The sequence below is a fragment of the Pleuronectes platessa genome, chromosome 9 (genome assembly GCF_947347685.1).
Source record: "Pleuronectes platessa chromosome 9, fPlePla1.1, whole genome shotgun sequence".
In the NCBI taxonomy this organism is placed as follows: Eukaryota; Metazoa; Chordata; class Actinopteri; order Pleuronectiformes; family Pleuronectidae; genus Pleuronectes; species Pleuronectes platessa.
In genome coordinates, this window is record NC_070634.1 from 20,125,356 (window position 1) to 20,140,728 (window position 15,373).

At 41.7% G+C, this 15,373-nt stretch overlaps 3 protein-coding genes across 4 annotated transcripts; 1 reads left to right on the forward strand and 2 right to left on the reverse strand.

The window, feature by feature from the left end:
* Positions 1–893: 893 nt before the first annotated feature.
* On the reverse strand, positions 894–3,762 carry ccdc124 (coiled-coil domain containing 124). 2 transcript variants are annotated; one of them, XM_053430387.1, is made up of 5 exons: positions 3,643–3,762; positions 2,660–2,837; positions 1,783–1,966; positions 1,550–1,655; positions 894–1,421 (listed from the first exon to the last, which is right to left on the reverse strand). In XM_053430387.1, exons 2-5 carry the CDS (start codon positions 2,816–2,818, stop codon positions 1,217–1,219), a joined length of 654 nt encoding a protein of 217 aa, XP_053286362.1. In that variant the 5' UTR covers positions 2,819–2,837; positions 3,643–3,762; the 3' UTR covers positions 894–1,216. The 2 variants fall into 2 exon arrangements, with proteins under 2 accessions (XP_053286362.1, XP_053286363.1); XM_053430388.1 differs by having other exon boundaries at positions 3,552–3,691.
* A 1,022-nt stretch (positions 3,763–4,784) lies between these two features.
* On the reverse strand, positions 4,785–7,069 carry smim7 (small integral membrane protein 7). The gene is made up of 5 exons (XM_053430978.1): positions 6,952–7,069; positions 6,694–6,735; positions 5,781–5,833; positions 5,593–5,683; positions 4,785–5,483 (listed from the first exon to the last, which is right to left on the reverse strand). Exons 1-5 carry the CDS (start codon positions 7,017–7,019, stop codon positions 5,468–5,470), a joined length of 270 nt encoding a protein of 89 aa, XP_053286953.1. The 5' UTR covers positions 7,020–7,069; the 3' UTR covers positions 4,785–5,467.
* A 548-nt stretch (positions 7,070–7,617) lies between these two features.
* On the forward strand, positions 7,618–15,078 carry tmem38a (transmembrane protein 38A). Its single transcript, XM_053430977.1, has 6 exons — positions 7,618–8,291; positions 11,212–11,368; positions 12,090–12,274; positions 12,952–13,039; positions 13,646–13,763; positions 14,359–15,078. The coding sequence occupies exons 1-6, from the start codon at positions 8,168–8,170 to the stop codon at positions 14,557–14,559; spliced, it is 873 nt and encodes a 290-aa protein (XP_053286952.1). The 5' UTR covers positions 7,618–8,167; the 3' UTR covers positions 14,560–15,078.
* The last annotated feature ends 295 nt before the right edge of the window (positions 15,079–15,373 follow it).

Sequence of the window (15,373 nt, forward strand, 5' to 3'; positions counted from 1 at the left end):
CCATGCATTTATCTTCTGCTGACTTGTAATTGTGTCTTTACAGGTGTATCAAAAACAAAACATTCTCTCAAAATCTTGCAGCTAATTCAAAATGTAGATTCTGGAGTCAATTACACCATTTCAGAATCCTTCTGTTGCTTTATAAAGCACTGAATGGTTTAGAGCTTAGATATATTTCTGGTCTCCTGCTGCGTTATGAACCATCCAGATCCCTCAGGTCGTCAGGAACAGGTCTTCTTTCTGACCCCAGAGCCAAAACTAAACATGGAGAAGCAGCGTCCCACTGCAACTTCTTTTCAGTCAATGCTGGAGACTTCCTGTTGGCCACAGCCTTTTAATAATTCAAATAATTACCCATTTCTTACACTGCATTGTTCTTTTCACTAATTTTATGTATTTATTTGTTATTCTCTATATAACTTTTTCCAATGCTTCTGTTTTGTCTTATGTTACTTTAAAAATTTGTCATGATGCCTTTTATATTTTATTTAAAGCACATTGAACTGGAATGTGCTGTACAAATAAACTCGCCTAAACTAGACACACTGAGGCTCTGACACAATTTGAAGCCAATTTCTTCTTCTTATAACTTCCTCTTAAGTGGCAAATTGTGCTCATGGCGATCCTAGATCACAGAGTACAGAGCCTTCAAATACTGGAGGGGGAGCATCAGCAGTATTATATCAGGAACAGTCACCTAATGGATGGATCTGACAATGGAAATTGTTTGATCTCTAATTGATCTAACAGTTAATCTCTTGTCTTAAATTGACCAGTAAGCCTACTTTGTTGTTGGCTGATATCGTCGACTTTCCCCGGGAATGAATCAAAGTTTGAACTACATCATCTTCTATTCCCTGTTTCTCCAAACAAGAAAGATCGCAAGACATGACTGATGGTCGAGCGGTCAACTTTAATAAGTTACTCTCAAAACATCCAATTCCCCACTTTCAGAGAAGTGCTAAAAAAGAAAAGAAAAAAAGAGATGTCATTAAATTTATTAGATGCGCACATTCATAATTAGAGGCCACGTGCACGGACATGATTAGTTGTGACGTTGAGGGGTGAGCTTCTCCTCGGAGCCGAGCGTCCTCTGGTACTGCAGATATTGTTTCTGAGCAGGTAGTGGCCATGTTATTTTACGGATGAAATTATTAGATTTTTCCAATTAAAGTCTCCAAAGTGCTCAAATGGCGTCATGATGGAAGGCGTGTTATCACTTTGAGTTGTATGAGGAAAAGCGCTGGTTCAAGGGGTTCTCCGGTGACTTCATCCATTCCTTCTTCAGCTGCTGCTTCAGTTGCGACAATCTCATGTTGGGGTTCTCCTTTTTAAGGAGAGGCATGTTCGCCTCCTCATAGGCAAGAAATGCTGCTTTCACCCTCCGCTCCGGATGGCGGTCCAGGTCCTCAGGCCCCGTGCTAGAAGACGAAGAATGAATAACAATGAATCGTTCACATTCATGAGTCACATTTGCTGTCAATTAAATTCAGCATTGCAGAGATGACTAGGACAACAGCGTGTCACACAGAGCGAAATGTAAATGTACCTCAGCACAGCGATGGCATCTTCTATTGATCTGGCTTCCACGGCTCCTTTTTCAGGGATGATTATGTTCACGTTCTCCTCCAGTGGAGTCTCCAGGTGGCTCTTTTCTGTAGGAAACAATCATTTGAAACATGAGAAGGTGCTGTCATGGTTAAACTAAATATACTTTGGGGTTTCAGCGACAGCTTTCTGATTTTATCGGATCCTGACTCATCTTGACAACCCGATCTTTACCTTTCGGTTGGAGCTCCTCCTGCTGCTCATTCAGAAGCGTCTCCTCGATCTGGGCCCGGGTCACTTTTCCTCCGCCTGGAGCCTCCGTGGATTTGCCTTTAATTCTGGCGAACTCTTCATCAAGAAGACGCTGGTTTTCTTTTTTCCTCTCCATGAGTTCGATCCTCTTCTTCTCCTTGTCATCCTGGAAAAGCAGGATGATGTTATTTTTTTTACAGACCAAAAATATTGGATCAGACGTCTAAAATACCTCATTATTGATGGTTCTTTAAAGTGAAACACTTAGACTTTATACTTATACACAGTATACTACACATGTATTGTGTGCTTGACAAATAGACATTAAAATAAATCCACCGTTAAGTTCCCAAAGAAGTGAGTCCATTATGGCTGTTGAAGCGTGTGTGTGACCCTAACAAGACGCAGAGTTAAGTCGAGGTCCAGCTCCGGCTGTCTGGGAACATATTTTTTGTCTGTCTCTCTCTGAAATCAATGTAGCTTTACTTAAACTCATCCACTGTAATTTTGCATACTATGTACATAAAGATATTTAAGATTACTAAATACATGTCAGTCTTCCGATCACTTGAATGCTGATTAGGTTAAGCAAAGGGAATGTGTTCTCTATTGTTTCTCTGTTTGTTTGTGCTCCTCTGTAATTAGCTGCTAAAACAAAAATCAGCAGGGGAAAGTTAAGACTTAATCCCATCTAGACTTTAGACCTGTGGATTTGTGTGTGGGAAAAGGTAAGACAGGATTCCGGCCCCACATCAGAAGCTGTTTTCAAATATGACAGCATGTTGTCAACATTACTGTTGTGTTTATTTCTTCCTCTGAGCAGGCTACCCAGAGGGAGGTGGTTGGAGTAACAGCTCACCTTTCTCTGCCCCTTCTTGAGCACATGTTTGTCAGTTTCCTGCCACAGGGAGTCCTCCTCCTCTTTCTTCTTGCGGGCGTCTTCCGTCGCCTTGGCCTCGGCCTTTCGGGCTCTGGCTGTGACCGCCTTGGAGTTCTCGCCCTGGAACTTCTTTGGCATCCCAGCAGTTGCTCCTCGGCTGCGAGAGACACGGGACAGACAAAGTGTGAGCTGCGTATCACTGGCAAGAGATACTTCAAGACTTATGCATGGTGATAGCGGCCAGGTTTAAATATCATTATTCAACTGGAGCTGAGACAATAAGCTGAGTGATGATTCTGAACAGAAAACATTATCTGTTTAGATATTCACTTAAATCTTTAATAATATGAAGATGTCCCCTGAGGCTCTGCAAGAGGCTTGAGTGGGATTTATTCACGAATGTGGACACTTTAAATTACAACAATCACAATAAAAAATAAAAACGGATTGATAGAATATGAGAGGAACCATTAAGTGAGAGATATGGTGTTTGTTTTTCTCTTTTCTTTTAGTGTTCCTCACACATGAACATCTCTGGTGGCTCGACGTGCGGTGTTCACACTGTGGTTCATGTGCACCAGAAACTGAAACTGAATAGCAATATATATAGAAACAACCTGACGTTAATTTCATACACGTGAAGGATGGAAACTCTAGCTAGAGTATAACTTCCATGACTTAACATCGGTTCAAATCGGTGGGTTAGCTAACTAATGAACAGAACAGCCTGAGATAGCAGGTGAATGTAGCCTAGCCTTCATTCTGTGAAACAACAGCATCAGCAGCGCCTCTGCTTGGTGAGTGCAGCTGGTTAGCTGTTAGCTAGTCGGTGTTAGCCTGGTGAACTGGACCGTTTCACCGGTCAACGAACCCAATGTTCCCGAGTCGACGCCCGCCGAATCTTAGCTAAGGTTCGGACGGTCACAGAACACAAAGACCGAGCCCCGCGCGTGGTTTCATACCAGAATGAGAAGAGAAACAGGTCGTAACTGGACGACCGTTGTTTCGAGGAGGCGTCTCTGACGGAGACGTCGACCCTGCGTCAGCCGCTGGATCCTACGTCAGACGCGTCGACGTCATCGCGTCGAATTGAATAGGATTTTAACCCTTTGGATTCACAACATGGGTCAAAAGGGACCCGGCTCAGATTGTGTTCATTTATCTTTATCGTTCAGTATTTCAGGTATTTCCCCCAGTTAACTTGTTTTGATGATCACAAATCCTTAAATTTTTCCTTTGTTACTTTTTGAATATAAAATCTCTATCCTTCAAATGCACAACATGGGTCAGAAATGGCCCATCTTCATTTCCTGTGTTATTTCATGAATGAGTGTTGTGTTTCTTTGCTTTATGTTCTAAATAAATGTTCATTATTTAATATTCTAAGTTTTCTTTAAATCTTGTTTTTGATTACTACAAATGGTTATTTTACCTTTTCCTTTCTTACATTATAAACACATATAAGCTGCTTTTTCACATCTGACGCATGTAAGTCTTATTTTACAATTTATTTCTAGTGGGAAAGAGAAAATACATACAATACTAACTAGCTGTTAGCTAGCTAGCTTCTTTTCTGGCTAGCTAAACATAACTGGATCAACTAACTAAACTCGAAATATAACAGTATATACTTTATAGATTGATTGATAAGCCTTTAAAAACGATGCTTTTGAATTTCTTCATCCAGAGTGTCAGTATGGCTGGTCCAAATCATTTCCGACGTACTGTGTAATCTTCATAAAGATGCTGCATGAAGAACAGGATGAGGAAAATGAGGAGGCAATTTTTTGACTTGATTGTGAGTCTGAATTCTCTGATGCTGAGGACCTAGACTTTGTTCTACAGGATCAAGCTGGTGTTGTGGGTGTGCCTTGGAATCCAGCTCTCCCAAATGAAGAAGGCTCTCTTCATCAGAACAATAATATTCTCTTTGTAGGAGCTATAAAAAAGCTATAAAACAATACAGCAGAGAACCACCAAGCCATGCATGAAATAACACAGGAAATGTTTGCGGGTCAATCTATTCATCTATCTATCAATCAAAAATATGTATTGCATTATTCACTGTAAGGTCGGTATAATCAGTCATTTAACAGACACTGGATAAGAAAACTGTATTTTTATTGGAAAGAGAACAAGGACACATTTACATCAAAGTGCATATTTACTTACAGCCCAGGTGCCCCAAACCACAGGAAATGACAGTTTCTCTCTGAGAGGCTGCACATAACAAAACTTGACTTTTGAGTTGTTTATATATCTCATCATATATGCACACAGGAAAAGGGACCATGGTAAGTCTGTGAGGCTTTGGGACAGAACGAGATCCTTCAATGATGACAGTGAGCTAACAAGCCACTGAAATAACAATTCTATCCTGTTAGAATTCTATTCACAATCCCTGTTGGCTGTGCATCGTTACAACCCAGATGATCTTCTTTTTTTTATATTGGCAATGCTCAAGAAAACAAATCAACTTTTCTGTACAGAACCTCGATGGCACATGACAACACATGTCCAGCAGAGGGCAGGGCTATTCATAGAGTCACAGTTTACAGAAGAGTAAAAATGTGAAAACCCCAATCAGACAAAATAAATACAGTGATTCATAGGTTCCTGTACAGCGAGACCAGAAGTAGTATTTGAATTAGAGGTGGTAAAGAAAATATAGTAAAGTTATAGTTTAAAATGGCGAAAGTAACAGAAATGTTCTATAAAGAAGTAATTTAGAGCATCCATCTTGAAAAACCAGGAGGGGTTCTGGATTCTTGTCCCTGCAAATGTCGATCATGATCCAAATAATCTGTGAGGATTGAAGACAACCAGTTAGATGAGCAGCAAATTCATCTTTACATCCAATACTAACTAATTTTAAGCACATGGGCAGAAGTGGCCAACAGCATCTTACTCACACTATCATGCAGAACATCATGAAGATGTTCCAGAGAGCGATGAAGATCCGAAAGTATCGCAGGCTGAGAAGGAACTCTCGGATGTTGTCGCCTGAAGAAGATATCAATCATTTTTTTAATGGCCAAGCTTTTACATACTAGTGTTTCTGTTTATTGTAATTCCATATCTCTGCAACACTCAAACACACCTGTTGTTGGCGCTCTGGAGTCATCTCCAAATCCCTGGGCCTCCTTCCTTTTGCTGTAAAACATGGACAGTCAAACTCCCTCCGTTTCATTTTCTCTGCACCTCTTCAACAATTGTGTATGATCTCCTGTCGTTGTGTCCGAGTTACGGGTCGGACATTACAATTGTCCTTACGTGTAACTACACCTTTAAGCATACTTTAGCATTTACATTATTATTTCATTTGCCATACTGATTATTGATTGTCTTTGTGTCTGATTGAGTAAATAATGCTTGATACTTGTTGTTTGAATTATAGATTCTGATGCTGTATTACTGTATTTATGTTGTGCTGTTTCCTCTTGCTCTGCGATGGTTATACATCGTCTTGACATTTCTGATTTTATTGCTATTGCTTCATCTTCTGTCTGTGGCATGTAACCCTCACTGCACCGGCATCAGAGCATCTCGCCAAATGGTAAATGCAGTTTAAAGCAGCACGACAACTTTTTATAAAGAGTGTGTGGGATAATAATAAATAGGGCCATCCCTTAAATATATAAACATTTAAAGCTTGGTTTTATTTACAGTAATATAACCGACATTGTGAAGATTGAGAAAGTCGACTGAAAGTGGTTTCGACACGCCCTCAACACATTCATGTCATAACATTAATACCCTTTGCTTATATAAATTATTTTCTTCTGTTCAACTTTATAAATTTATCTCGTTTGTTGAGCTTCTAATGATGACAACATATATACTACAACCATATATCTCATATATTCAAATACTGAAAGAATATTTTTTACAAGCTTGATCTTTTCTTTAATAACATTTTGAGGGATTATCATCGTGTATCGTTCTTTCCAGTAACTTAATTGTATTTAGACTAAGTGCTGAGTCAGATTAGTGTCAGGGAGGTGACCACTCACAGTTTGAAGTTCAGCACGGCCCCTGCATTCACCAGTAAGGTCCTGTGGAGCACAGAGAGACACGGTGTCTACAGGGGAGCTTGTTTACCTGCCGGGCCAGCGCTAGCTGCTGAGCTGGCATTAGCAACGGAGCTAGTTAGCTTGTCACACCGCCATCTTACTGACGCCACAGTGGACGATAGCACACACAGAAGAACAAGGCAGTTTGATAAAAGCACTGTTTCTGTGTTAAAATCCGTCTGACACTGAATCATTTACCCGAATATCAACAGATCCGCGATCATCTTGTTTCCCGTCACATCACAGAGACGCCCCCACTTCCGCATTCGGCTACGTCATCAGGAATGTGACCAACGAGGTTCCAGTGTAACGAGTGGCCCGATGAGAGGGTTTTTACTGCCCCTCAGTTTGACTTGTCAGGAAGCTGAGGACAAAAAAGCGAGCGCCACCATCAGACAAGAAACGTAACAACAGTAATATTTCATAATAAGACGTCAAGAACAAACTACATGAGACTAGTAACTGTTTATAACACTGCTGGGAATAAAATGATCAATACTTCATAAGATAATCACATGGTATATATGGAAAAGCTTACTGATTGAGTAAATAAAGTAGTTGTTTAAAAACTACAATATACTTCACCCTTAAAGTTAGTGCATCATTAGTATAACGCACCTTAAACAGAACCAGTGAAGCATCATTAAATTAAATTAAATTAAATTAAATTTAATTTAATTTAATTAACTTGATTTTTTTTTATTTAAATTGTTTTATATATTTTTTTAATATATTTTTTAATTGACATATAATATTAAAATATAAAAATATCTGATAAATATACGATGCGTTTGAGGAGCCCTGCACGTTTCACTGCAGCCTTTCTACACGGTCTGTGAGAAGGTAAACAAGCGGTGACATCAGCAAACGCTGCGGAGCTTCGGAGGATTAGACTCGGTCACTTGGCTGCATGTGAGTCCGCCTCGGTGCAGGAGCTGATCCGGATTTATGGATGTTTATTTGTGATTGTTTTCATGAACCAGTGAAACAGTCAGTTACTGAACGTGGACGCGAGGCTTGACTCCACGTGTTGTTTCTCGAGGGCTGCAGACAAACCTCACCGTGATGCAGCGATGAGGAGGATGAGTATGATGAAGAGGAAGGCAGGAGAGAGAGCAGTTGATTTGTCCGTGTAATTCTCGAGCAGCTGGCATGTGGACCTCCCCTCCACAGCAGCTGGCACGGAGCTGCTAGTGCTGCTGCTGATGAAGATGATGAAGATGAAGATGCTGTGGAGATGAGCGGTATTAATAGGTGGGCTTCAGTGTCACAGGCTTTCTCTTTCGAGACCTCGGTGGGCTTGGTGGAGTGTCGGTGGACCGGGTTAGGGGGGGCTTCCGATTCAAGAGTGCGCGCTTGGAATAACAAATAGACTTAAACATTAAAAAACAAGGACCGTTGTCAGAGACTCATCATGGAGGTGCTGTCACTTCTCAATTTGGACGACTTAGCCCAAGCGTTCTCCAAAATGGGAATGTTTCCGGTGTTTGACGTCGCTTATTACATCGTGTCCATCATGTACCTCAAGTATGAGCCAGGTGAGTTTCTTCTCTGTTTGCTGATCAAGTCAAAATGTGTGTTTGAATTAAAGATAAACACGATAAACCTGTTTCTAAGGTAATACATGCAGGTGCAGCGTCTGTACAAGCTCCATGCTCACCAGACTTGTGTTTATTTACAACTATTTAAAGTAAAAGAAAAAACAGCTTAAATAAGATATTTCTAGAATAAATACAGATATTAATATATAAGTAATAACCTTAATTTAAACAATCTAGTGTTTGTAGAATAAATTGAATAATAATGTAATAATACTCTGTCAGTTTTAACGTTAATCTTCTGTGATATAAACACTCCAGGCTCTTATATCCCAATATGGACTTTCTGCTGTTATCACTACAGTTGCCCTATATCCTTATAAAGCATGACCTGCATAAGCCGGAGCACCACAGCTCTCTGCTTCACTTGCTGTGAGGTGACTGTGTGTGTGTGTGTGTGTGTGTCTGCAGCAGCCTGACCTCCTTTACTCTGTGGGAAACCACTGGAGTAGATTAAAACCACTCAGCTTTGGGTCAAGTTGGATATTTTTCCAAGATTGAGCTACTCTGAATTAACGTTGAGCGCCGTAAGGAGGCTGAAACCCGAGAGAAGGCCGGTGCATTCCAGCGAGTTGGGGCAATAAATAGAAGATCCGGAAATAGCCGGTGTCAGTGGGCCTCCGAAGCCCCTCATGCTGCAGGAGGCTACATTTGGGCCGAGTGTGTTATTTAGTGTTAAAAATGAATTCAGTGGTTGGGCAAGAAGCACAGCGTTAGCTTATTGTCCCTTGGGAGGGGGGGGGGGGGGGGGGGGGGGGGGGGGAGAGAGAGTGTGTGTAGAATCTGAACCAAAGCTCACAACTTTTACTGGAAGTTTACGACTTGTACAACATGATTCACATGTTTCATACTTAAACAACTGGGATGCTGGAAAACAAAATTCACCTTTATGTAATTATCACCCTCAGCTTCCTCTGCAGTGATGCTCAAGCCACTTGCAGAGAGGAAAGTACAGGAGCGTCCAGGAAGCTGAATGAACATTCACGCTCCTCCTCTTCACTATTTGGCTTCAGGAAAAATCTGCACCTACATTAACCCTATAGTTTGTAAGGGATTAACTATGATGTGGAACTTCCTGTGTGTTTATTTACAAACACAGGAAATAGAAAACAGATGGATTTTTTCCTTTGAATGAACTGTCGCATCAATCTCATCGAGCTCACAGAGTCAGACACTCATCAGTCTGTTCACAGGTCTCAATTGGCTGATTGGTCTCGAAGACTGTTGGTGTTGAGTTAGAAATAAGGAACACTTCACATCTGATGCTTTCAAATTGTGAGCATTTCACTTCACTCGTGTCAGGCATCAACATTTGTCAGTAATGACTTCTATATCAAAGCTGTTTGTGTAGTGAGTGTGAAGCTGAGATCAACTTTTAAATTAGTTTACTTCCAGTTTAACCGGTGTAAAAAAATAAAGCAGATCTAACACTGCATTGCTGTTCACATGTCCCGTAGTAAAGAGGGTAGGATGATTGTCCTTATAACATATTTGTCTTTTGTCCATCCATCCATTCATCCATCTATACCGCTTATAGTTGTATGGGGGAGGGGGGGGAGGGGAGCTGGAGCAAATCCCTCTTGACCTTTGGAGAGAGGCGGGCTCCAGCCTGGACAGGTCGCCAGTGTATCGCAGAGCCGACATATAGAGACAGACACAAATTCACACTCACGTTCACACCTAACGACAACTGGAGTCTCCAGTTAACCTAACTCCAATCTGCATGTGCTTTGACTGTGGGAGAAAGCACCTGAGGAAAACTCTCCCAGTAGTCAGGCGAACATGCAAACTCCAAAAATAACAATCCCTGCAAAACCAGTATTTGAACAGGGAACCTTCTTTCTGTGAGGCGACGGTGCTGCTACCCCTGTTGTCCCCTAACCCCAGTTGTGTAAGGACATTCGTACAGTTGAAGGCATTAATGTGCGTTTTCGAGTTAAATCCATTATATCACTGGTCTCAACTGGTCTGGTTCCCAAACTCGACCTCATGACTGTAAGCGAACGACTTTACATCAGAATATTTTACAGTCAAATGAACCGTGCTGCCAACATTTGCAAGAAAAGTCCCCCCCCACACACCCACACATGTCGGAGTAGTTCACGCACTCGCCACGTATCAGAGGAGCACATGAATGAGTTTTGAGATCCGCAGTGACGGAGGGGAGAAGGAGAGAGACAAGTGTGGGGGTCAGAGGTCAAGACAGTTGCAAGGCAGGAGAAGCAGTTGAGCTGGGTTTTATTTATAGGGCCACATTTCTCAGGATCGGATTGCCCTCAAACCGAGAGCCGCTCACACCACGACACCCTCGGCCACCTGTTGTCGGAGATCTGCGCTCGCATCTCGGTTCACTGAGCGTCTCCCACTATGTTGTAACACTGGAAAGGCCTTTCTCGTTTAAACGCACATTCTTTAAATCATATACTTTGCATGTAAACGACTCCTGAGTCAATATTAGATTATGATAAAGAGACATACTATCAGGGCGTGCACAGACATGGTGGACGGGGTGTGGATGTAGATACAGCAGACAAACACACAAGGGATCCACAGATATTGACTTGAGAAGGTCGTCGCCAACAGTTCTGAGCTCAATAAACAAACATTCAAAATTTGCAATTTGCAATTTTTCCGCAAAAAGGACCAAAATTAACAAAACAGAAATCCCCCCCCCCCCCCCCCCCCCCCCCCGGTCACAGTGGAGAAGGAATTGAAGGAAAGTCTGTGTGTTATTTCCCATAACCCTATAATCCTAATCTATTTATTGAGTCATTTAAATTTTGAGAAAAGACGAAAGAAGAAGAAAGAAAAGCGTTTTAATTGTTAAGCAGTCCCTGACAGCTGCTCCTGTGTGTTTCAGGCTCGGTGGAGGTTTCCCGCAGGAGTCCCGTGGCCTCATGGCTCTGCGCCATGCTCTACTGCTTCGGTAGTTACATCCTGGCCGACATCTTACTCGGGAGCAGCCCAGTCGACTATTTCCAATACAACAGCCACATCCTGCTGGCCTCAGCTGTCTGGTGAGAGAATCCTCAATGTGTCTTCCCCCTTCAAGAGGGGAGGAGAGATTCAGTTACAGAGTCGCACACGGTCACAAGTCTGCTTCTTTTAAATCCAGGCTTCTCCTAGAACTTATAAGATTGTGTACGTTTTAAAAATGTCAACAGCTGGTACATTGTATGGAGGTGATTTTGTTCCCAAAAATAATTTGGCTGATAATTGGTGGATTGTGACTTTACATTTAGATCTGACAGGACAAAATGGTAAAATTACTTCTCAATCAATCAATTACATTTTATTTGTACAGCCCATATTCATAAATCATAATTTGTCTGATAGGGCTTAACAAGATGCAAGGGTCCTTAACCCTCAAAAAAAGTAATGAAAAACTTCCAAAACATGGGGGAATAAAAACATAGAAATCTCAGAGAGAGACAAATGTGAAGGATCCGTCTCCCAGGACGGACACAAGTGAAAGTCAGAGCAGGGACGTCCTCCTCCACATGAATCTCTTAAAGACTTTTCTTGAATCCAGGTGACTCAGGGTCATTAACTCCACCATGGAGGTTCTGCTGCTGTCAATTTAAAACGTACAAAATGGATTCCTACAGAACTAAGAAAACATTCAGAACATATGTTATCATCAAAGCTAAATCTAAATTATAGTGGTGACAATTTGAGGAAATACTTCCCCTCTCTTTCCTTGATATCTAATCTTCTCTCTGCCATATCCAAACCCAGGTACCTGGTCTTCTACTGCCCTCTGAACCTCTTCTATAAATGTGTGGCCTTCCTGCCCGTGAAGCTGGTGTTGGTCGCCCTGAAGGAAGTCGTCCGCACCCGTAAGATCGCCGCCGGCGTTCACCACGCCCACCACGCCTACCACCACGGCTTCTTCATCATGGTCATCGTAGGATACGTCAAAGGTCAGTGTGTTCACGACTTGTGTTCACACAGGAGAGCACAACACTTTGTGTTACAATGTTGGCAGAATGTTATGCAGCATATTTCACTGTATTTAAGTGTTTTTGATTTTTTAATTCTCATAACAACAAAGTTATAATACATTTAATCACAGCAAACATGGAACCAGATAGTGTTCAAAGGTGGAGAAAGTCAACACAAAAACTCAACACAAATCAGTGTAACAAAGATTTGAGGGATTATTATGGTCCCAGCTGCTCATTTTTGCCCCCAGGGCCTCAAATCAGGTTCACACATCCCCACTGACAAATCCTTAATCCTCACAGTTAAATTGGAGCTCAGTTTATATTAAAAGTTTTTATGATTAAAAAATGTCTCCATGAGCAGATAATGTTTTACAAGCCTGATGTATAAAGTAAAAAAAAAAAAAAAATGCTCCTAAATTAGAACCAGCAAAAAACTGAAACCATTATCGTCTTGATCGATTGAGATGTTCAGTGTGCCTGCGATGTCCAGTCCTCTTATCAGGTCTCATGTTTTTCACCGACTGTAAATCCTATTTCTCCCCTGTTCTTCCTCAATGTGAAACTATCCCATGGAAACAGAAAGGGCCACAGACAACAGAAAGGCATCTGCAGGCGACCACGTTTTTTGACACTCTCTATTTTTATCTTCTCAGGGTCAGGAGTCGCTCTCATTTCCAACTTCGAGCAGCTGCTGCGTGGAGTGTGGAGGCCCGAGACCAACGAGATCCTCAGCATGTCATTGTGAGTCGGTTTGAATGTGTGATGTTGTTCTTTCATCACAGCACGTCATCAAGACCCAGAGACAGAACAAACCAATAGATATGATGATAAATATGATAAATATGATCACAGTCAAACACAAACTACAGTTGTTTGAATCACACAAGTTGTTGAAGGAGCTACTGTATGTTGTATTTCTTGATGTTGGTGCCCCCTAGTGGCAGCATCCAGAAGAGGCCTTTGCTACACAAGAATGTCAGATGAAAATGTCTCCACCCCCCAAAAGGAGTTTTTATTGTGTTAAAAAGTATCTCTAACTTTATTACAGGGCTTTTGATAAACTTAAGATTATTTCTTAAAGCCTCAGACGTGTCATTACACATCTAATAAAAACTTCCGACATTTCAATTTAAATAAAAGAGCAAATAGTAAAAAGAAAACTTTCATACTGTGTCATAAACATTTACTGTCGGTTTAGAGAGATGATGAGCTTAACCCCATAAATATAAACGTGCTTCAAACCGGTGGAGGAGCTTTTTCACCCTGCGCTCCATCTGTGTATCCACTCGTGGTGAATATGATGAACAGATGTGACGCTGACAGTTTGTCTCTTTTCCGTCTCCGCAGCCCGACCAAAGCCAGCCTGTACGGAGCAATCCTCTTCACCATGCAGGAGGCTCAATGGCTGCCCGTGTCCAAGAGCATCCTCATCCTCGCCTTCACCCTCTTCATGGCCACGAGCAAGGTGCGTTTAGTCGACTGCCTGAAATTCAGATGCAAGACATGTTATGTGGATTGTTCTGCTACTTTCCTTTGGCCGTGTTGAACTCTAGTGAAGCTGTGGATGTTTTTTATATGCGTCACATTTTAAGGACTGTGAGGAAAATTCAAACTTCAAGATATATAGGAAACAGGAGACAATATAAATAGGATTAAATTGAACAAAACACACATTAAGCCGGGGATTATAACCGATAGTACAGTTAGTTATTTTTTTCTAATCAGTAATTATCATGGTGTAGAAACTTATCTGACGAGTACTTTGACTTTGACCTAACGTCCCATCCACTAAGATGAAGGAGGAGGGATTTATGAACTATACTGCAGCCAACCACCAGGGGGCGATTCAAATGCTTTGGTTTCACTTATGAGAATAATTCACGGTGTCCAGCTTTATGTCTATGTCTTTGGTCAAGCACCAAAATCTCAATCCTACAATTCCCATGATGCAACTCATGGGCATGTTTTCATGAGTTATTTCATCAGGAAGTTCTTTTATGATGTTTCCACTGACTGAGCTGAACTTTTCCAACTCTCTCTCTCTCCTCCTCCTCCTCCAGGTGGTGATGACCGCCCGACACTCCCACGGCTCCCCCTTCGCCCTCATCGAGTCCTGGGTCTGCCACCTGCTGTTCGGCTCCCCTCTCGGCGGTGCTGAGGAGGAACACCACCACGCCCCCGCCCCCGCCGCCTCACCTATCAAAACCAAGGAGGAGCTGGGCGAGGGCGTTCGCAAGAGGAAGGCCAAGAAAGCCGAGTAGGAAGGTCGCGTCACACCGATGAAACTGCATCTGACTCGCCCTCGCGGCCGCCACGTGGTGGGGACATCCCATTCCTTTCTGGGGAAAGGGGCAGTTTGATGAGGCCCGTCCTGTTAGAGCAAAAAATGGTGCTTTCTGCATTTTACATGGCATGAGGACTCTGCAAATACCACAGCAACTGTTTCACACCTCAACCCAACCTGGACCTTTTAGACCCATTTATGTAAGTGTCTGTGAACATCTGTGCCCAACACTGTGTGCTGATCCCTGTGTGTAGGAGCCGCATGGTTGTGTGTGGGTCGGCCTCTCTTCGCACCACATCAGTAGTTGTGTTAGCAGGTGTCGGTGGTTTCATTCTAGTCCAAACCAAACCTTGTTTTGTTAAAGAAAAACTAAATACAAATTAAATTGACTCAGAAATCAGAATATGAATAAAGTGTTATGTGAAAGAACATTGCTGCTTTTTACATTGAGACAAAGACGAAGTCATATCTTTGAATAAAATCAAGAGAAAATGTGCATCTTGCATGGTTTTTCATTTCAACTTTTGTGAATGAATAAATGTTTAAAATCAGTTATCTAGATAGAACTTTGCTTCAGAAGTATGTATTTTGGTATTGTGTTGTTGAAAACCAGCTTTAATATTTTATTAAAGGAACATAGACTAACTCAAAGAAGGTTTTTCAGTAACTTGGAACTTTCTACAAAGCAAACTCAAATCTACGTTTACCTCAAGGTAACTTTTTAGAAAATTTTCAGGCTGTTATGTAATAAAATAAAAAGAATCACAAGTGCCGACCTTCAGCCGAAATAT

Excerpts from the sequence above, each read along its gene's own strand:
- tmem38a (XM_053430977.1), top strand. The coding sequence starts at position 8,168 with ATGGAGGTGCTGTCACTTCTCAATTTGGACGACTTAGCCCAAGCGTTC. Across the intron at positions 11,369-12,089 it reads CTGCTGGCCTCAGCTGTCTG|GTACCTGGTCTTCTACTGCC; the intron begins GTGAGAGAATCC and ends ATCCAAACCCAG. Across the intron at positions 12,275-12,951 it reads CATCGTAGGATACGTCAAAG|GGTCAGGAGTCGCTCTCATT; the intron begins GTCAGTGTGTTC and ends TTATCTTCTCAG.
- smim7 (XM_053430978.1), bottom strand. The coding sequence starts at position 7,019 with ATGCGGAAGTGGGGGCGTCTCTGTGATGTGACGGGAAACAAGATGATC. Across the intron at positions 6,736-6,951 it reads GCGGATCTGTTGATATTCGG|GACCTTACTGGTGAATGCAG; the intron begins GTAAATGATTCA and ends TGTGCTCCACAG. Across the intron at positions 5,834-6,693 it reads GCCGTGCTGAACTTCAAACT|CAAAAGGAAGGAGGCCCAGG; the intron begins GTGAGTGGTCAC and ends CATGTTTTACAG.
- ccdc124 (XM_053430387.1), bottom strand. The coding sequence starts at position 2,818 with ATGCCAAAGAAGTTCCAGGGCGAGAACTCCAAGGCGGTCACAGCCAGA. Across the intron at positions 1,967-2,659 it reads TCAAGAAGGGGCAGAGAAAG|GATGACAAGGAGAAGAAGAG; the intron begins GTGAGCTGTTAC and ends CTGCTTTTCCAG. Across the intron at positions 1,656-1,782 it reads GGAGGAGCTCCAACCGAAAG|AAAAGAGCCACCTGGAGACT; the intron begins GTAAAGATCGGG and ends TGTTTCCTACAG.